The 22,384-nt window shown below is 43.7% G+C and overlaps 1 protein-coding gene across 6 annotated transcripts in view; it reads left to right on the top strand.

The window, feature by feature from the left end:
* The window catches only part of lama2 (laminin, alpha 2), a 138,774-nt gene that overhangs the window by 826 nt on the left and 115,564 nt on the right, over positions 1-22,384 (top strand). For all 6 annotated transcript variants that reach the window (XM_065026395.1, XM_065026400.1, XM_065026399.1 and 3 more), the window contains exon 2: positions 21,668-21,838. In XM_065026395.1, the coding sequence (XP_064882467.1) occupies positions 21,668-21,838 (171 nt within the window). The remainder of the gene's footprint in view (positions 1-21,667; positions 21,839-22,384) is intronic.

Raw genomic sequence — 22,384 nt, 5'->3', positions numbered from 1 at the left:
AGTGATTGACTGAGACATATCCCTCTTCTTTGTCACATAGAGCTTCGTTCAGTGGCTGTTTTCTAGGTTAGTGATAGGCAGGATCTGTGTCCTCTCCTGTCAAAGGCAAGGGACACGTGTCCATTAACAGGTGTCACTGTGTTTGTTAACGGAATCCAAGGCGGGGGGGGGGGGGGGGGGGGGGACTCTAAATTTAGCCAGGTGTTAAGCAAAAATAGTGCTATCTCATCCTGTCTTCTAAAGATGCACAGGAAGGAGGCACAGGAAGGAGAGACATTATGTGTGTCATCATCATGATAATCCCCTTTGGATCAGTTATCAGGAGTGTTTTATAACAGAGCTGAGCGGACTGAGGTCAGCGTGTCTCTCTTCCAATGCTGGTTATTTTGTGGTCATTTAGAGCATCACCAAATCAGCCCAACAGATGTTTAGTGGGCGCTCCAAGTATGTCCAGATGGTGATGCTGGATGAATTTGGGATGGATGATCATACGCAAAAACAACAACATAAGCCCACTCAACATGAGAGAGGAGAGGAAGCTCCTGTAACAGACGTGTAAAGGTTTCTCAGGCCTGCGATATTCCTCCGTGATACTGTAGCTACTTCTGTAACATCCCTGTTTGGCAGGCCACCAACAGTATTATAATGCCACATGGACTACTTTTCACTTTCTCAGGTTTTTTTTCTGTTTGTTTGTGCGTGAAAGACGTAACGCGTCTTTTTTTGTGGTCGTACCTTTCCCTGCAGAGTTGTTGGCAGACTGCTTTTGTGGGAGAAAAGGAGCGTAGAGGAGAAAAATCAATACTCCATTCTGCCACAGTGACAATGAAAACTGGGTCCAACTGTAGTCTGAATTAATCTTAGTCAATACTGATGAAAAGATGCCAAGAGTATGATTTGATCAATTGTGGGTGCTTTGGCAATCATTTGAAATGGCTGTGTTTGTCAAAAACATGAATGGCTGACCGTACCTATTTGTTTGAAGACAAAAATGTGGGAGCATAATAGCAAAAGAAGAAATACCTACAGTAGAAAGAAGGGCCTTGTTCATTAAACAGCACTGAGTATTTTTTATTGTCAAAGAAAAGATAATTGTAAGTGTAGATTTCCTGGTAATGAGACTATAAAATATGTTTATCATGTATTTACAATAGTCTGACTGTTTGAATGGCTGTTTTTGTTTAGCATATTTGCGTGAGTATGTGTATAGAACTTCATGCGTGCTAAAACTGTTATGTGTCCCCGAGTTGTATCCGATACTACAGTAAACAAGTCAGAGTATTGACCTTACAGAAGGACACTGTGGTTAAATATCAGAAAATCGAATCATTCAGTCGACGTTCAGTGTAAATGTTTTATTATGTTGGAATTGGAAATATTGTGAACTTGTATGATTGTGTGCAGGGCTCCTTTGTAAAAGAGGCCTTGGTCTCAATGGGATTTCCCTGTTTAAATACATTTCTGTGTATTTAAATAAATATAAACAACTAAACACAGCACAGGGCCTGCAGCCAGGACTTGAACCGATAACCTTTTGACTACTATTGCCTCACACATGGGCCCCATATGCAGTCCTTCAGAGAGCTGTGGGATTTCTCCTCTGACCCTCATGGCATACTCCCCACTCAGCAGCTGCACTGAGACACTGCTCTCATGTGATGTGGGCCTGTCTGTCCTGACTAAGTGATGTAAGACTGACCTCTCACTGTACCCTTTGGTCTCTGCAGGAGGCCTCTCTCTCTCTCTCTCTCTCTCTCTCTCTCTCTCTCTCTCTCTCTCTCTCTTTCTCTCTCTCTCTCTCTCTCTCTTTCTCTCTCTCTTTCTCTCTTTCTCTCTCTCTCTCTTTCTCTCTCCCTCTCTCTCTCTCTCCCTCTCTCTCTCTCTCCCCCTCATGGTCACTTCACCACGGCCTTGTAGCTCAGGGATGGGCCTGTGGTAACGCATGGTGTCAATTTCACCTCACCCATGCTGCCTTGATCCTGGACTGGAATCTGACCTGACATCTGGCAGTTTTGAGTAGTGCATTTCTACAGTGTTCTTCAGATCAGTGTCAACAAAACAGAGATGAAGTTAGCGTGTTACTATTAGGTAGAAGGATCCATGGTTGAAATTGTAACTGAGATCATAGAGGATGCTTAGTGATTTCCTCTTGTTGTGTCATTGTGACAAGGCTTAGAGAGATGAGAAGTTTAGTCATAGTCACAGTGTTTTGTAATTTCCCTGACCCTTCCAACAGGGAGTGTAAAAATATATGAGATTCATTGTATCCTAGATTGAAATTGCGGCAGAAATAAGAGATTCAGTGAGGTTTTGGGATAGAAAGTCTGTCAATATACTTAAATGATTTGGTGCAGTGTTTCCCCTGTATTCATTTAGCAGGGTTGCACCACTTGGCATTCTCTCAACCAGCTTCACCTGGAATGCTTTTTCAAAAGTCTTGAAGGAGTTCCCACATATGCTGAGCACCTGTTGGCTGCTTTTGCTTCACTCTGCGCTCCAACTCATCCCAAACCATCTCAATTGAGTTGAGGTTGGGTGATTGTGGAGGCCAGGTCATCTGATCCAGCACTCCATGACTTACCTTCTTGGTCAACTAGCCCTAACACAGCCTGTAGGTGTGTTTTGGGTCATTGGGGCGGCAGGTAGCCTAGAGGTTAGAGCGTTGGGCTAGTAACCGGAAGGTTGCAAGATCGAATCCCTGAGCTGACAAGGTAAAAATCTGTCATTCTGCCCCTGAAGAAGGCAGTTAATCCACTGTTCCTAGGCCATCATTGAAAATAGGAATTTGTTCTTAACTGATTTGCCTAGTTAAATAAAGGTTAAATAAATAAATAAATAAAATTGTCCTGTTGAAAAACAAATGATAGTCCCACTAAGTGCAAACCAGATGGAATGGAGTATCGCTGTGGTAGCCATGCTGGTTAAGTGTGCCTTGAATTCCAAATAAATCACAGACAGTGTCACACCCCCACACCATCACATCTCCTCCTCTGTGCTTCATGAGGAGGAGAGTAGTTCCCATGTGTGGGAACTACACATGCGGAGATAATCTGTTCACCTACTCTGCTTCTCACAAAGACACGGCAGTTGGAAAAGTCTCAAATTTGGACCGATTTCCACCTGTCTAATGTCCTTTGCTCATGTTTCTTGGCACAAGCAAGTCTCTTTTTCTTATTGGTGTCCTTTAGTAGTTTTTTTTCAACAATTCAACCATAAAGGCATGATTCAGTCTCCTCTGAACAGTCGATGTTGACATGTATCTGTTACTCTGTGAAGCATTTATTTGGGATGCAATTTTTTAGGCTGGTAACTCTAATGAACTTATCCTCTTCAGCAGGGATCTTCCTTTCCCGTGACGGTCCTCGTGAGAGCCAGTTTCACCATAGCGTTTTATGATTTTTGCGACAGCACTTGAAGAAACTTTCAAAGTTCTTGACATTTTCCGCATTTACTGACCTTCGTGTCTTAAAGTAATGATGGACTGTCATTTCTCTTTGCTTATTTGAGCTGTTCTTGTCATAATATGGACTTGGTCTTTTACCAAATAGGGATATATTTTGTATACCACCCCTACCTTGTCACAACACAACTGATTGGCTCAAACACATTAAGAAGGAAAGAAATTCCACAAAATGAACTTTTAAGAAGGCACATCTGTTCATTGAAATCCATTCCAGGTGACTACCTCATGAAGCTGGTCGTGAGAATGCCAAGAGTGTGCAAAGCTGTCATCAAGGCAAAAGGTGGCTACTTTGAAGAATCTCAAATATAAAATATATTTTGATTTGTTTAACACTTTTTTGGTTACTAAATGATTCCATTTGTGTTATTTCATAGTTTTGGTGTCTTCACTATTATTCTACAATGTAAAGAATTGTAAAAATAAAGAAAAACCCTTGAATGCGTAGGTGTGTCCGAACTTTTGACTGGTACTGTATATACATTTTGAAATTATATAATCTTAGAGAACTAGTATTTTTGGATTACTGACGGGGGTACGCAGGATACATGCCCAGGGACCCCCGTTTGGGATCCCCATTGGTTTTGTAATCATGTTTGAGCATAAGAACACAAAAATAGCCCTTTCCACGATCATGGGATGCGACTAGTGTTTATGTTCTTTTATTGCCTTCAGTGTTCAGCTGACCTCTCAGGGTCATGGCCCCTGACCTCAGTGCAGTCCAGTGCCTCTCCTCTCTAGTGCACACTGTGTGGCTCTGAGAAAACCCCACAAAACTCTGCACTTCAGACCAGCCAGGCAGCCACATTCACAGCATCTCTAAGATTACTACATTACAAACAAAGCCACAGCCAACCGAGAGAAAAAATAAATGTGATTGAATTCATAATGCATCAAAAGACAGATGGGACAGAATACATTTTTGGGAAAAAATAAAATGCTTATTATGTTGGGTGACATATTTCCCATTACAGATTTTCTGGGTGAACCACACTGGAGCAGGCTACAGAGTAAATGTTAGCAGGCAGGGGCACATGAAATATGAATGTTGTCTGTGCTGAGCCGATATGTTATTTTGGTGAAGGGGTCTGACCATTCACACCCACTGAAATAGACACATAACCTCTGAGGATTCTGGGGGTCTTAGAATATGATTGAACGATGTCTTGGAAGTAAATTATTCACAGGTGACATTCTCAGGCCTGGCTGTGACCGGACAGTAGGTAAATAGGAAGAATCCTAATCAAAAGGGTAGTGTCCCCTATGACTTAGCAGAACAGAAACCTGGGGTCATCTACCTGAGACATTACACTCAACATCCTTTTGAATCCTGCATTAGTAGGGCCTACTTTTCCTGAACTGATCCATTCTAATAAAATGGCTTCTGTAATGACAGCATCCTAGTCTTCTATTGGACTATTGGATGTAATAACTATGTTTTTTGCTCTCAGAAGCAACAGAATAGAGGTGTTGGTTTGTTATCGGCAAGGATACCAATTTAGCCTGGAATTCCTCATTTCCTTCCAGATCATGCCACCTAATAAAGAAGAAAATGGGTATTCCTTTCTAAGTGTGTATGAAAGACAAAGTCAGTTCTTTCTCCTTTCTAGGGAGCTTGAATGACAGGGGATTCCTTGGATGTTTTCTCAGCTTCCAAGTACTTGACCATTGTATCGCACTAAATGGATTCTCTTGTCACATTTAAAACCCGTGGGCAGCTTGTTTGGAGAGCAACTTCACAAAGTATTGCCAACAGTCACCCGCTAACTCTTAACTCTGCTCTGCAGAAGGGACTTGGATTTTTAGAGCCGTCTGTACTCGTTTGCCTCAAGTCACTCGTTCAAAAAAACATCTTCAACCTAGGTTCATTGTGACTTTGCTAAAGCCCATATTCTCAATCTATAGCGAGTCTAAATCATGTTATAGTCTGTATTTCAGTTCACATTTCTCCACATATCTTCCGTGAAAAGTGGATAATTACACAGGCGATATTGGGTATTTTACGTTATCTGTCAATAGGTGCGTTATACAGACATATTAGAATCATGTTGTGGTCATTGCCTTCTTCCTTGTGCATTGGCACCGTGTAACATGCACCGTACTATTTGTCCGACCCATAGTTCCCATGCATCAGCCTAACCCCATAGCCAGCCGTGTCTCAGGGGAGACATTACACACGGTATTACACCATCAGGTTTGGCTTGCATTGCTAATGTATGCATTCCATCCAGTTGTCCCCACTGCAACCAACAAGGGATCTCCGTCACGCCTCCTTTGAATTGGCTGAAAGGAGACTGTGGTACATTCGCGAGTTGAACCCACAACATATGGCACAGACAAAGTAATGAGGATCAACTCAACGTGCTGAAGTGTCACAGAGATCCTTCAAGTAGCCACAGGTCAGTATGTAGTCTCTTCCCTTTCCTTGTGTTTGTATTTGTTCCCACACTGGCCTGCCTGAGATTGCTCTGTGCAGAGGAGATTAAGTCCCACGTAAGCCTCCCAAGCTAATGGCTATTTGGCTTCCCTGTGCCTGTCGTCTGAGAGGCGTGAATCCCATTTCCCGTGCTTGAATCCCATTTCCATTTGTTTCCTGTTACACATATTGCTGTACCAGCAAATAAGGTGTTATTGAGATGTCTGTTGGAGGTGCTTAGCTGTGATTCATTGGAAACAAATAGCACCTCGACAAGTGGAATGGGCTTTTAACATATGTATAACATGCATTGCACCGTGGGGCCCCATTCTCACTCTGCCTTCATTTCAATAGGAGGAAGGGCTTCGGCAGGATTCTTTCCCTGCCAGCCAATGAATTATAAAAATGTCTTCCTATATTCCGAATGAGCGCTGACATTAGGTAAAGCATCGCACTGAATCATGACCATTCCTTTTTGCCGTCACATTCCTGTGATTTAGATCTTTGGAATATCGCCGGTCTTATTTCTTTTGGCAAAGCTATAAATATCACAGTTACATGATTGCCAGGATGAAATAAGCATCTGAGAAACAAGCTAACTTTACACGTTTACTAAAGGGATGCCTACAGTATATTAAGTCATAGCCTCATTGCTCTCTCTGCTACCTACCAACGGTCCCACATATTGTCGGACTTCAGACTATTTAGCCTGACTACCATTTAAACCGGTTAATTGTTTAATCACTTTAGAGTTTTGATATTCTAACCTTAATAACATCCATTGCTGCTGTAATTAATAGATGAGTTGTTATTTGATATTACAGAGCTGTGAGCCGAAATTGAAACTGTCCTTGATCTAAAGGAAGTATGAACAGTGTCCTTCGCATGTGTTTATCTCTCTAGTTTGGAGTTAATTTCATCTAGGAGGATGAAATACAGTAGCACCACCACCATGACAGCGGGCAGTCTGTCTTTTACTCACTGTCATACTCTTAACTTATTCTATGGGCTATTTCTACTCTAAAACTCATCTAAGAAATGACATTGTCTTGTTTGAGGTCCCTTCAATGGAAACGGTAGACTAATTCAGCTTTAGATGCCTTTACCTATCAACAGCATACTGCACACATTTATGATGCACAGAAAACACCACTGACTTGTCAACTTCGCACTAATGCTTGATTATTGAATTTAAAAAATGATCCAATTAACTAGTAGATTCATCAACTAATGGTATACTATGACTAAATTAGAATGTATTTTTGATTAGCAGACCTGGCCATGAAGATGAAGATCAGAGCATACAGTGGGGCAAAAAAGTATTTCATCAGCCACCAATTGTGCAAGTTCTCCCACTTAAAAAGATGAGAGAGGCCTGTAATTTTCATCATAGGTACACTTCAACTATGACAGACAAAATTAGAAGAAAAAAAATCCAGAAAATCACATTGTAGGATTTTTTATTTATTTATTTGCAAATTATGGTGGAAATATGTATTTGGTCACCTACAAACAAGCAAGATTTCTGGCTCTCACAGACCTGTAACTTCTTCTTTAAGATTGCTCCTCTGTCCTCCACTCGTTGCCTGTATTAATGGCACCTGTTTGAACTTGTTATCAGTATAAAAGACACCTGTCCACAACCTCAAACAGTCACACTCCAAACTCCACTATGGCCAAGACCAAAGAGCTGTCAAAGGAGAGCTGTCAAATACTTATTTTCCACCATAATCTGCAAATAAATTCATTAGAAATCCTACAATGTGATTTACTGGATTTTTGTCTCTCATTTTTTCTGTCATAGTTGAAGTGTACCTATGATGAAAATTACAGGCCTCTCTCATCTTTTTAAGTGGGAGAACTTGCACAATTGGTGGCTGACTAAATACTTTTTTGCCCCACTGTATTTTTGTAACTCACTCGAATTGAGTTAGATTCAGATGGCTGACATTGTTCAGTGGATTTGCTGTACTCTCTGAGGGCCGTAGTACATAGGAGATTCTGGTAAAGTGAGATGATCAGTACTTTTTTCCACTGAGGTCTACTAAGGGGAATGTAGAAAGTGAATATTCTCTGGGATACACTGTTTAAAAGCTTTCTGGCCATAATCAAAGGAAATAACAACATTCTCCAGGCTGGGAACTCTATAGTGTAATTGAAAATACAGATGTGAGTGCATGCTGTTCTTGGAAGAGAAACTTTACTGTAGGGGAAAGTAGAGAGTACACAGTGTCCACAATGCTGCTGAGACTGAGAGAAACGGGGGGCGGGGGACTAAATGGTTTTACCATTTTTCATTTGTGTCCTGTAAATGTTGTGGTAAATAGATGTCTTGTTTGATTGATGACTGGAACAGAATACTTGGAATGTAAAACTGGAAAAATGCATGTGGCCTTTGGACTGACCCATTCAGAGATAGGAAGGGTGTGGGAGGTGGAGAAACAGTGAGGCCCCTCCCAGGCAAGAGCCCAGACTTGAGTAGAGTAACAGGAACAGAACTTCTGGAAGGTACACCGCCAAATGTTCTCTCCCCTCCACTGTGGTACTGCTGTTCTGTTCCCACTACCTGTTGTGCATCCTATGTCTGGGAACATAATTATCCAATACACAAGACACAACACGCACGCACATGCACACACGCAGACACACTTTTTCTCCTGGTCTTGTCCTTTCAGACAGTCTGAGTCACCTCTTCTTCCATGGCATTATTTATTTAGCCAAACAGAAGCCCCCTGACCACATTCTGTTTACCGTTTAGACAGCTGGACTTTCACTGGGCCAGAGCTGGAGGTGGGGCTGAGGCCAGAGCTGGAGGTGGGGCTGAGGCCAGAGCTGGAGGTGGGGCTGGAAGCAGAGCTGGAGGTGGGGTTGGGACCAGAGCTGGAGGTGGGGTTGGGACCATAGCTGGAGGTGGGGTTGGGACCAGAGCTGGAGGTGGGGCTGGAAGCAGAGCTTGAGGTGGGGCTGGAAGCAGAGCTTGAGGTGGGGTTGGGACCAGAGCTGGAGGTGGGACTGGGACCAGAGATAGAAGTTGGGCTGGGACCAGAGCTGGAGGTGGGGCTGGGACCAGAGCTGGAGGTGGGGCTGAGGCCAGAACTGGAGGTGGGGCTGGAAGCAGAGCTGGAGGTGGGGTTGGGACCAGAGCTGGAGGTGGGGCTGGGCCAGAGATATTAGTTGGGCTGGGACCAGAGCTGGAGGTGGGGTTGGGACCAGAGCTGGAGGTGGAGGTGGGGCTGGGGCCAGAGATAGAAGTTGGGGGGACCAGAGCTGGAGGTGGGGTTGTGTCCAGAGCTGGAGGTGGGGCTGGGGCCAGAGATAGAAGTTGGGCTGGGACCAGAGCTAGAGGTGGGGTTGGGAACAGAGCTGGAGGTGGGGCTGGGGCCAGAGATAGAAGTTGGGCTGGGACCAGAGCTGGAGGTGGGGCTGGGACTAGAGATAGAGGTGGGGCTGGGACCAGAGCTAGAGGTGGGGCTGGGACCAGAGCTGGAGGTGGGGTTGGGACCAGAGCTGGAGGTGTGGCTGGGACCAGAGCTGGAGTTGGGGCTGGGGCCAGAGATAGAGGTGGGTCTGGGACCAGAGCTGGAGGTGGGTCTGGGACCAGAGCTGTAGGTGGGGCTGGGGCTCCTCCTCACTTAAAGGGACTTTGACAGGTGTTTCTTCCAGGGGCCCAAACCATCCACCTCAGAGCACCAGGATGGGCCCCTACAGGGCCATGCGCACCGCTTTAGAAGCAATAAAGTAAAGTATCTAGAAGTCAGACCTTTAACTGCAGTGTTCAACGCTTTAAACAAAATGGTCTTTAGAGCGAACAGATGTTCTATTCTAATTATATTTTCTTACATTTTCTCATTTGACGAAAGGACTCGCCATAAAGGCAGTCTGGTCGCTTTTATGAACTATAGCATTTTATGGGCAGAAATCTGCTAAAAAGCTGTCAAACGGAATATGTGAATTACGACTCGCAGCATCTTTACTTGCAGTAAAACCTGCAATTTATATCAGTTTACTACATATTGTTAATCTCCATCAGGAAAACACAGTAAACTGCAGTGGGAAACAAGCTCTCCAGAACAGGGCAGGGAATACTGCAGGTTGTGTGGCCTAGGAATTTACTGCACAATTTATACTGTATATCTTTATATATCTTTCTCATTTGGCTTGTAGGGCTACTGTAGTGTAGAAACCTGTTTGCTTTGCCATACATCATTCATGCTGTCATCATTCATGTTGAAATTGAGGGGAGTTTCATCACCAGCCCATGTCCATCTTGCTCTTAATAGGACATCAAATAAAACTACAAATACAAATGTTGCCCTATGTGTCATTGATCATGTATTACAGTATATTCTATTCGCATTTGAACCAAACTACAATCCCTCTCATTTGAATTGAAGAAGAACCAAACAACTAACATCCGTTGGAATTAATGAAGTTGTTTGAGTCATATCTACATGCTCGTAACATTGTAAATCAGCAGAGGGAGAGATATCCACCACTTCCTTTTATAAACATGTAAGGAGCATTGGCTTGTTTGCTTTGGCCTTGGCTGGGTTTGTCATGAGGAAGTGCTTCAGCCCTGTAAGAGGTCGAGTCCTAATGAAACTGGGATGGTTACCATGTTAAATCACCCTGGGGATCCTACTGCCGGACACAGGCTGCTTCACGGGAGATTTACCGATGACTGGGCCGCACCGCGTTAAATCACAGTGACCACTTACTGTGGAGGGGATGGGAGAGGAGAGGAGCAGCTAGGGTAAGGTGAGGGAGGGAGGAGGGTGACCTGCCTGGCTAATATCGTCCATTAATAGAAGAAGAGAAGGCATTCAGATGATTTTACGATTGTGCTGTCACTGACGGACGAGGACTGTGGGTAGTGTTGTCTCAGAGCTGTTGGGAAAGACACACTTGTTGTCATAGGACATTCCAGTGGGCCCCAGTCTTGAGGGGCGGTGGGGATTAGGGGGGGACTGGGAAAATCACTTTCAGACATGAATTCTGAGAGAAGAGCTATTGTCATAGAAAAGTGTACGTGTGAATTTGATGAAGTAACGAAGTCTCAAGAGTGTTCTCTCTCTCAGTCAGAGACGTAGCTCCTGATGGCAGTTGCGATAGAATCACAGTTGGTGGAACGTCACATCGGCACCATTACGAGCTCATATCAAATCATTTTGTTGCACTGGTTGATCTTCAAATCTGTTTCTATCCAGTTGACTTGTGGAAATGCCTGTCACTATGTATAGAATACGACTACAGTAGAGGGACTATAGTCTTGTAAACTTTCCGCAGGAGCTTGACTAATATGTTTTGTTTTAGAACCATAGGAGGGAGAGAACATTTGAGGAATGAGCGTATGATCTAGCGCTTTCTTAAGATTCCTATTAAAGGGATACTTTAGGGGATACTACTTCCCCAGTGTCAGATGAACTTGTGGATACCATTTTTATGTCTCTGTGTCCAGTATGAAGGAAGTTAGAGGTAGTTTCGTGAGCCGAGGCTTACTAGCGTTACCACAATGACTGGAAGTCTACGGGTATCTACTAGCATGCTAGTTAGAACTTGTGCTAATGCTGGTTAGCAACTTCCTTCAAACTGCACGCAGAGACACAAAATGGTATCCACGAGTTTATCTGACTCTGGGGAAGTTCATTGCCAAAATCCAGAAGTATCCCTTTAAGATCATTGAAATGTAATGAATTTCAAATATATATATTTAGCTGTGTGGTATGCACTTGGGTCTGACACATCCTTTTTACTATAATTTTTTATATGAATTTCAAATGAAATTCTTACATTTTTAGCCCTGAACACACCCTGGGTTTCTCTGACTGAATGATTACTTAGTAATGGCAGCTAATCAGTGCCAATTTAACTGAAATTACTCTGTGCTTCTGTCAATGTTGAGTGAAATGACTTTGCAGATTGACTGCACCTCTTTATTTGACATAAAATGAAATAGAATGCAACCTCATTTTGGTGGTATGTAATTTAAGATAATTGTGTTTTCGATAGTGAAAGAGCAGATTAAACAACCCAAGTGGACCTTCCCAATTATTCCCTCTCCGATACTGTACATTGGAATCCTACTAAACTGAGATTGTTGCATGCACTGTGTGTTTATGTGTGTGTATCATAGGCGGCTGGTGGTACCTTATATGGGAAGGACTGGGGTCATTGTAATGATATCAGCCATTATTATGAGCTGTCCACATCTCACCAGCCTCCTGTGGTGTGTATGTGTGTTCACGTTCAATCAAACTCGACCTGAGTGATCGCTGAGGATGTACAAGTGCTATGGGTGTGTGTGTGTGTGTGTGTGTTGTCCATTTGCCTGCCATCAGGGTCTTTTGCGATCTCATGAATAGTCTTGACCTGCATGAGGAACCCAGTGAACTTCGCCATGTCTAGACAGCTTGTATTGCTTCCAAGATTAAGGTCTAAACCGGGTGCTTTCCTGTTTACAAGTCTGAGGTTAGCTTGTGAACACTTTCAGGAAAACATTTGGTCTGGGTTTGTATTTATCACAAACCTAAACACTCACACACTTCCAATCAACATTTGTTACATTTGAAATAGGTTCTAATGATCAATTGATGGTCTTACGTGAACTTGTAAATGTTTATAGACTGAAGAAAAGTAGCCTGAATAAGGATAGGATAATGTACCATTTTATACAATAGTTAGTTATAACTATAGGAGGACTTTGTGAGAGTAAAAAGTACACAACACCTGTAAAGGAATGTAACTTAGGTTAAATTCACACACAACAACATTTCGCTATGCTCATGATTACAATGACTCCATTTAGAGAGAGAAAAATGAATCTAAAACAGTCAAATAACTGTTCAATAAAGACACTTCATTTCTTAAGTGTTGTGTAATAACCTGAGATTGTGCGCTCTAAGAGCTCTATCCTTTTTGTATTTGTGTTCTAGGAAGAAGACTGGGTTTAGTTATGGTTTGTTTCTGTTATGGTGCAACCTTGAATATGATGAATCTTACATCTGGTGACAGTGTATTGTTCAAGGCAGTAAATCAAACATTGATTGAAGGCACCATGAGTGGATTTCTTCTTGAAGTGCAGCAGGCATTTGAAAGGCTCTCAGATGCTGCTCACAGTTCAGGCGTCTCACCTTCATTGATCCCATGTTGGATTCATGTTGTCTTTAAAAACATTTTTTTTGTTGCTTTTATTCATTTTTAGAATCAAACAGGGAATTCAGATAATATAATGTCTCGTGAACTGAAAAAAATGACCGCGTTTACAGCTGCTTTATGCTGAAATGATGGTGGTCATGATGATGATGGTGTTGATTATGATGAAGAATGCAATGACAATGACGTATAGGACTACGACTACAGAGAAAATGTACATCAATGATGTGGATGTATTCCAACTTGATGCGAAAGGTCCGTTTTTTATTGATTCATCCGTTGGGATATTTTTTATGGCTATTTATGGAAGGAGTGAGATAGCTGTTTAAGTTCTGTTTTTGTAGCTTGCAGAATATTTGCCCGCTGCTCAAAGACATCCGACCGGTCTTTATTCGGCCTTGATCCCATCCATGCTACATATCCATGCATGTTTTCATTTCTGTTTTTCAATCGTTGATAGTCTAGGAAGTCAGGATCTGTGTTTTCAGTGTAATCCTAGAGCACTTCAGGACACGGATGTGGCCTTTAGAGTATAACATCCTGCTTCCTGTCTGTCTGTCTGCCTGCCTCATATTTTCTTTCCCTCCCTGGACGTCTCTGTCTGAATCCAGGTTCAAAGGAAAGAAACCAAAGAACATTCATCCTGCCTTTCAACATGCTAATGAATGACTGATTGCTAAAACAAAAAAAAAACAACAACAACAAAAAATCTTGTCCAATTGCAAATGACAAGTGTCATTATCCTCTATTAAGGAAGTCATTCATTTCTTAGCGGATGTCCACAGATGTAGTTACTAGGGAAACGGCATGTTGTTTCATCAAAGCCTGCTAGTCAGTGGTGGGGGCTCCAACCCCCTCTCCTCCCTCTCAAGATTGCATTACAGAGGTCTTAACTGTTCCATAATTGTCTGGTGGGACTCTCAATCCCTCATCACCCAGTGTGAGATGTGATCACACTAACAGCCCTTGAGAAAGAAGAAAGGGTATAAACAATAGCTAATGGATTTTTTTTTTTGTTTGTTTTTTTGGAATAGAATGTTGCTATCAGCAAGAAAAGCAGCGGCCACTTTGCATTGCATTAATCCATATGTCATAGTGAGCTTTGCTAGCCATCACCATTTATGCCAAAATGTATATTTAATCTTATGGATGGATTTTTTAGTTGGATTTATATTTGAGAATATGTATCCGTCTTTGGGGCTGTCGTGGTGATGCTGTCCTTGTGTCAGACCTGTATCGATCCCCTGCAGTACGTGTGCAGTGTGAGACTGATGTGTGTTGGAGAGTGCACACAAACACACGAGCGCACAAACACACGTCTGAGGCTAAGGCTGATGACTGGGCAGGACTGGACAGGTGACCCATCTAGAGGAGTGATTGAGTGCTACACCACTGGGCTTTGGCATTGAGCAGATATAATGTAGCGTGTTAAAGGTGCACCCTGCCACGATGATGAATACAGGCAAGTTGAAAAATAAATAGTGCCGTATCAATCAATGGGCAGCTGCGTGACCCCTTTAAGATGTACTCATTTTTTACCAGACACATTAAGCATCAGGATTAAACTGTCTAATGTGGACACGGATCTCAAGGACAACCAAACAGTCTGCTGGCATATGTCAGAGCAGGGCCTTCTTCACTGTTCAATATGTTTCAACTACTATCACGAATTAAGTTAAGACCCAGATGCAGACATGTCATATTGACAATGGTTTAATATTCCAACCGGGGCAATCAATAGACAGGTCAATGTAGGCAGGGGCCAGTAAACCAGAGGTGGGGCAGCGGAAGGCAGGCAGGCTCAGGGTCAGTTTAGGCAGAGGTTAACAATCCAGAGGTGGGGCAAAGTTACAGGTCGGCAGGCAGGCTCAGAGTCAGGAAAGGCAAAGGTCAAATCCAGGAGTGCTAGAAAAAGAGAGACTGGGAAAAGCAGGAGCTGAGAACAAAAACACTGGTTGACCTAACAAACCAAATGAATTGGCAGCAGACAAACAGAGCACACAGGTATAAATACACAGGGGATGATTGTGAAGATGGGTGACACCTGGAGGGGGGTGGAGACAATCACAAGGACAGGTGCAACCGATCAGGGTGTGAAAACTGGGAGAGCAGGGAGTCCGGAAGTAGCCTATTGTCCCGAGCCTATATGTTGTTGTACACTGTATAAATATCTACTTGTTTCAACTAAATATTATTAAGTAACTGGTTCCACAGGTTTCTTTTTTATTTACTCAACTTTTCAGTCAAAGTGTTAGCTGAACATAGCATTTTTAGTTAGCCCAAACTTAGCTCCAACATGAGAAAACGTAGGCAAGAATTCAGTCAACTTAAAATGATGTGTTTGCTCAAATTGTCTCATGTGTTCATTTAACTAGAAATTATTATTTGGGCATCTTACCTTGTAAAAAGGCTGCGGAACTAGTTACACAGAGTGCTTTTATCATACAATGTTTTCAACTTACATATTTGACCTACGATTACATTGTGCATCTTAATTTATAGAGGAAAAATTATTCAACCTCTCATCTGTGATTTGTACTCACAACCTCTTGGATCACAGCATTCCAATCTTCCTGCTACGCCCCCATGTCTGTATCAATAACTGATTTCACCTGTATTGCTACACTTTGCACTTCAAAGTAAATCTCAGCTCTGTTAAAGGTATACTCAAGACAAATATTTTATTGATCATAGTGATTAAGGAGTAACATTAAAAGTAATATGCCCCACCAACACTAGACAACTATACAGAAAAACATAGAATTGCTTAAACAAGGAAATCAAAGAGAATAGTCTGATTAATAGTAATAGAATAGAATAGTCTGATTAACTGATAATTGATACAGACATGGTGGTGTAGCAGGAAGCTCAGAATGCCATGAACAAAGAGGTTGTGAGTTCAAATCCCCGGTGAGGACATGATTGAATAATAATTGCTGTATAAATGAACATGCACAATGTAATCATGTATGTCAACTATTTAAGTTGAAAACATTAGAGGTTAAAAGCACTCTGTGTGTGTAACCAGTTCAACAGCCTTCTGTAATTAATAGTAGTTAATAATTTATATATTGAACAAAAATATAAACCCAACATGTAAAGTGTCATGAGCTGAAACAAAAGATCCCATAAATGTTCCATATGCACAAAAATTATTTCCCTAATTTTTGAGGCACAAATTTGTTTACATCCCTGTTATTGAGCATTTGTCCTTTGTCAAGATAATCCACCCACCTGAAAGGTGTGGCAAATCAAGAATCTGATTAAACAGCATGATCATTACACAGGTGCACCTTGTGCTGGGGGAAATAAAAGGCCACTCTAAAATGTGCAGTTTTGACAAACAACACAATGCCTCTGAAGTTTTGAGGGAACGTGCAATTGGCATGCTGACTGCAGGAATGTCCACCAGAGCTGTTGCCAGATAATTGAATGTTAATTTCTCTACCATAAGCCGCCTCCAATGTAATTTTAAAGAATTTGGCAGTACGTCCAACCAGCCTCACAACTGCAGACCACGTGTAACCATGCCAGCCCAGGACCTCCACATCCAGCTTCTTCACCTGCTGTGATAACATGCGTCTTGGTGAGAGGTGTAGGAGTCAGGCGCAGGAGAGCAGGGATGTCTGAGAAGCGTGTTTAATAATATAGTCCACCAATACGAAACGGCACTGACAAAAATCCCAAAATTACGCTCTCTAATACTCAGAAACTCGTGCAAACACACGGAGGAACAAACACAGTTCCGACACTTTACATACACGTGCGTAATAGCGAAAAAACAACAAACATCAAATACAATCGAGCGCAATACATTTACATTACATTTAAGTCATTTAGCAGACGCTCTTATCCAGAGCGACTTACACACAAGTCTAATCCTGCACGAATTACGGCAGGTAACAGGTGCCCTATATACCCACAGAAATCAAAGCAATTGAAAACCAGGTGTGAAAAGGAACACAGACAAAACAACCAGAAAAAGAAAAAGGGATCGGTAGCGACTAGTAGACCGGCGCCGCCCGAACAGGGAGAGGAGTTACCTTCGGTAGAAGTCGTGACAGTACGCCCCCCCCCTCTTTCCACTGCCCATTACTCTCGGGGTGAAACCCAGGGGTCAGGCTGACCGAGACCCCCAAACGTTCCATGAACGCCTTCCACACCCTGGACGTGAACTGGGGACCCCGATCAGAAACAATATCCTCAGGCACCCCGTAGTGCCGGAAGACGTGAGTAAACAGGGCCTCCGCCGTCTGTAGGGCCGTAGGGAGACCGGGCAAAGGGAGGAGACGACAGGACTTAGAAAACCGATCCACAACGACCAGGATCGTGGTGTTGCCCTGTGACGGTGGCAGATCGGTCAAGAAGTCAACCGACAGGTGTGACCAAGGCCGCTGTGGAACGGGAAGGGGTTGTAACTTCCCTCTGGGCAGGTGCCTAGGAGCCTTGCACTGAGCGCACACTGAGCAGGAGGACACATAAACCCTCACGTCCTTGGCTAAAGTGGGCCACCAGTACTTCCCACTAAGACATCGCACCGTCCTCCCGATCCCCGGGTGACCAGAGGAGGGGGATGTGTGAGCCCACCAAATTAACCTGTCTCTAACCTCCAGCGGAACGTACACCCGTCCCGCTGGACACTGTGGTGGAGTGGGCTCAACACGCGATGCTCGCTCAATGTTTGCGTCCACCTCCCACCTTACAGGTCCCACTAGACATGAAGCCGGGAGGATGGGCGCAGGATCAATGGCCCGCTCCTCCGTATCATATAGTCGGGACAGTGCGTCTGCCTTAGTGTTCTGGGAACCTGGTCTATAGGAGATGGTAAACCTAAATCGGGTGAAAAACATGGCCCACCTTGCCTGACGAGGGTTCAGTCTCCTCGCTGCCCGAATGTACTCTAGATTACGGTGGTCAGTCCAGATGAGGAAAGGGTGTTGTGGGTGATCGAACAGGGTGGGTGATCGAACAGGGCCCGAAAGCGGCGGGTGAACTCTGGGTAGTGGTCCCTCGCCGAGTCAGGATAGTTCCATACCACGTTGGCCCACTCCAGGGCTTTACCTGCGACATTTACATTTACATTTAAGTCATTTAGCAGACGCTCTTATCCAGAGCGACTTACAAATTGGTGCTTTCACCTTATGACATCCAGTGGAACAGCCACTTTACAATAGTGCATCTAGGTCTTTTAAGGGGGGGGGGGTGTGAGAAGGATTACTTTATCCTATCCTAGGTATTCCTTAAAGAGGTGGGGTTTCAGGTGTCTCCGGAAGGTGGTGAGGCAGGAGTCTCCTGCGAGGCAGGAGACGAGGGCGTTCACGCTCTCACCCCCGAAGGAGCCGGACGAACGGTCGCCAGGTATAGGTCCATCTGGAGTAAGAAGCCCTGGCACCCGGCCGCCGTCCCATCATATTCCCTCGGGAGGGCGAGTCGAATCCCACTGTGCTCAGGCAATGAAGGAGAGGGTAGTGGTACTGGTTGGGGTGTGGCTGATAACGGTGTGGGAAGGCCACCTCTCTCCCATCTCTCCATCGTCGCCATCACCTGATCCATGGCGGTCCCCAGTCGGTGTAACACTGCCATGTGGTGTTGAACTCGCTCCTCCACGGACCCTGGGAGTGCGTCCGCTCCTGCTGACTCCATAATTATATTGGTGCAGGATTCTGTGATAACATGCGTCTTGGTGAGAGGTGTAGGAGTCAGGCGCAGGAGAGCAGGGATGTCTGAGAAGCGTGTTTAATAATATAGTCCACCAATACGAAACGGCACAGACAAAAATCCCAAAATTACGCTCTCGAATACTCAGAAACGAACAGGGAGAGGAGTTACCTTCGGTAGAAGTCGTGACACCTGCGGGATCGTCTGAGAGCAGCCACCCGGACACCTGATGACACTGAGAAGTATTTATGCCTGTAATAAAGCCCTGGTGTGTGGAATAACTCCTTTTGATTGGCAGGTCCTGGCTTCCCAGTGGGTGGTCCTATGCCCTTCCAGGTCCACCCATGCCTGCGCCCCTGCTCAGTCAAGTGAAATCCAAAGATTAGGGCCTAATTTTTTTTTTTGGGGGGGGGATTGACTGATTTCATTATATAAACTGCAACTCAGTAATATCATTGAAATTGTTGCATTTTGCTTTTATATTTTTGTTAAGTTTAGTTAAAAGAACATATGAGACAAATTGAGCAAACACATCGTTTTAAATTCAGTGAATTTTTGTCAATGTTTCCTCAAGTCGGACCTGTTTGGGCCAATTATTTTTGTTGTTGTTATTCAGGTAACTTTTGGACCAAAAAGTTGACAAAACAAAATAAAATGCTGTGGAACTAGTTACTTAATAATAATCTGTTGAAACAACTACGTTTTTGGTTGCTTTTCATTTTTCTGGTAATACTGTATATGTTTATTGTGTAATGGATGAAATGAAGCCTTTACAATGCATTACGCAACAAGCAAGTAGTGTTGCATATCAACTGAGTATTCTAAATGTGAAGCAGATGTTTCATGACAAACTAGAACTCTTTCAAGTAGATCTACAGTACTGTAGAGTAAGTAGATCTACAGTACTGTAGAGTAAGTAGATCTACAGTACTTCTTATTCCTGACATTGAGCCGGTCAGACTTTGTAGGCCAGGCATTCATTTTGAATGAAGGGAAAAGAACCACACTTGGAAAACTGTTAGATGATAGGCGAGAAAGATCCATCTCTTTCTAAGATTCTGGCAGACAACTCTAGCGGGAGAGTCAGCATGAAACAATCATTTGTTTTATCAACTTGGATGAAGAATCAGCAGAAGCATGATGTGAATGGGAGCTGCATCCACAGTAGTATTGATCCGAGGCTGGAGAGAGCACGGAGATATAGACTCAGCCCAGCCTTGTCATCCATACTTCATATATCAAACACAGGCCCACGATCAGAAACCCACCCTCTCCTTATTCAATAAAATACTAACGTACAATAGCAGTAGCAGGTCCCCTAGCAGCATACATACTGTAGCCTGTTTGGCTTATCACTGTTGGAAATCAATAGAGCAACAGTATGTGGGACACAACTGTCTGTATGTGAACATCAATGCCTAAACATACCCCTTGTGTCAGTTAAAAGGCCAGTGTAATTTAGTACCAGTATGAGGTACTTAGCCATAACCATTGATATTTAGATTATACAGTAATAATGTAAAGTATGATAGTAGCTGATGATAGTCCTTTCTTATTCCGTGACTATTCCTCCCTCTGTTGCCTCTGATGAGAATTTGAAATCTTGACCTCGGTACAAAGCGAAGAGAAATTGCCGTCCGTTGAGAAAAACTCTAATAGAACGTAGTGGAACCGTCCTCATTCAGAGCTCTGTTGCGTCTTCTAAGGTCCCTTTGTAAGTATCAGCCTCATGATACAGTGATTTCATGTCTCTTCAAACCTAGTTAAATGCCTTGCTCCAGTACTGATATTCACCCCTATGCTTTCGGGCAACTGCTCCGCTCACAGTCCCTGCTGTGTTAAATGTGGTGCTGCAAATGGAGCTAGACACTGTTTTATTAATCAGCCTGTGTTAGTGGCTGGGTGAGTGAGGGGAAAACACCTATAGGTGGTATGAAGATTCGGACGGACTTTAACCAAGTAGTGCTTCGAGTTCCAGAGCGTAGGGCACAGTGTATTTTAGAGGTTGTACGCTGCCATACTACCTCACCATTTGACTTTTAACAGTTAGGCCAGTGTTCTTAGACCTTCATCAGCTGGTGAATGTCAGAGCTATCGCGCCACAGAGTTCCTCATAGGCATCCGTAAAACTTAATTTTCTGCAGTTTTCAGATGTTCTTCACAGTTCATTTGGCCTGGACATCTGGAGGAACAGCTGGGAGCCATTTCAGAGCTATGGGCCCAGTCTTTGATACACTCAGTCAGTGTTTCCTTCCCATACAGAGCCATAACAGAACAAGGGGGCAACATTGGCTCAGCACGTGATGAGATCCCCTCCCTCTCTCTCTCTCTCTCTCTCTCTCTCTCTCTCTCTCTCTCTCAGAACTAAGGACACATACAGTTCCTTTTTATCGGATCCCCCATGGACACTTGTTATTTACGTTCCCATTGAAGCTCTTCTGAACCAACAGCTCTGTACAGTATTTCATTTGAAACCAGAAACTGTTGTCTGTTTACGTTTTCTGATGGAGGGGCAGAGAGAGATCAGACACCAGCCCTGATTGTGAAGTCTCTATTCCTACCATTGCCAGATATGTACCATTGGGGTCATATTTCTGCCATTGCTTGAAATCAACAGTTCTGTATGTATGAAGGATGCTGTCCCTCCCTCCTCTACAGGACCGTGAGCTAGGGGGAGACTGCGGGTATAAACCTGACGGACCGTGGCTCTACTCTACAATCTCATACCTGCGGAGGCTCACTCTCCTCTCTGTGAACTCTGAGTCAGACCTGTCACACTGGCCTGGGACACATCCCTCTCTTTCTCTGGGGCCTATTCACCGTAGGACTCCACTCGTAGTACAGCAACGGCAGTGAAGGAAGTGACAAAAATGTTACAGAATTGGTCAGACAACCTTGTATTGTTTGTATATCAGCTAGAGGTACCGCATGTGAAGTGTGTAGTATTAAGTATCTTATGTTTCCCGATCCTCTTCCCTCAGGTCTGTTCCCAGCGGTGCTGAACCTGGCCTCTATGGCAGATATTAGCACCAACGCTACCTGTGGAGAGACAGGACCAGAGATGTACTGCAAACTGGTGGAGCACGTCCCCGGACAGCAAGTCAGGAACACCCAGTGCCGTATCTGTAACGACAACAGCGAGAGGCAATTTGGTAACTATCAATATTATACCGTACCTACTGCATATTACAGTACACCTCTACTTTGTATTGTATCAGCATGCTTCACACGGTAGGACTAGAAGTGTGGAGGGCTGTATACCACATTCAGCAAGGATTTAGAGAAACCACTTGCACGTTGCTCTCATCAAAGTGCATCACTGCTCCTCATCATTTATCCATTCCAAAATCAATGGGCTCAGCCTATGAAATATACATGGCCTGGGATTGCTGAGGAGGGACTTTTGAAGAGTTCTGACTTGTGGGTCTGTAAACACAGCCTGCGTTTGTGAGCATATCTCACTATCTAACAGAGGACACATCTTCCTGTGTGTACACAGAGAGGAGCCATGCTTCATCTTCTGACAGGCACTTTTGCTGGTAATTAAAACTCACAGTCTATCTGACTGAGAGATTCACCTAAGACAAACTGGTGTGGGTGTAAACTGTGCAAAGATACATTAAATTATAAACGGGGTGGTTCGAGCCCTGAATGCTGATTGGATGAAAGTATGACAAACATACCAAGGCTAAGGGCTG

The sequence above is a fragment of the Oncorhynchus nerka genome, linkage group LG13 (genome assembly GCF_034236695.1).
Source record: "Oncorhynchus nerka isolate Pitt River linkage group LG13, Oner_Uvic_2.0, whole genome shotgun sequence".
NCBI classification, from domain to species: Eukaryota; Metazoa; Chordata; class Actinopteri; order Salmoniformes; family Salmonidae; genus Oncorhynchus; species Oncorhynchus nerka.
The sequence above is the reverse complement of the archived record's forward strand: the minus strand, read 5'-3'. Positions and strand labels throughout refer to the sequence as shown.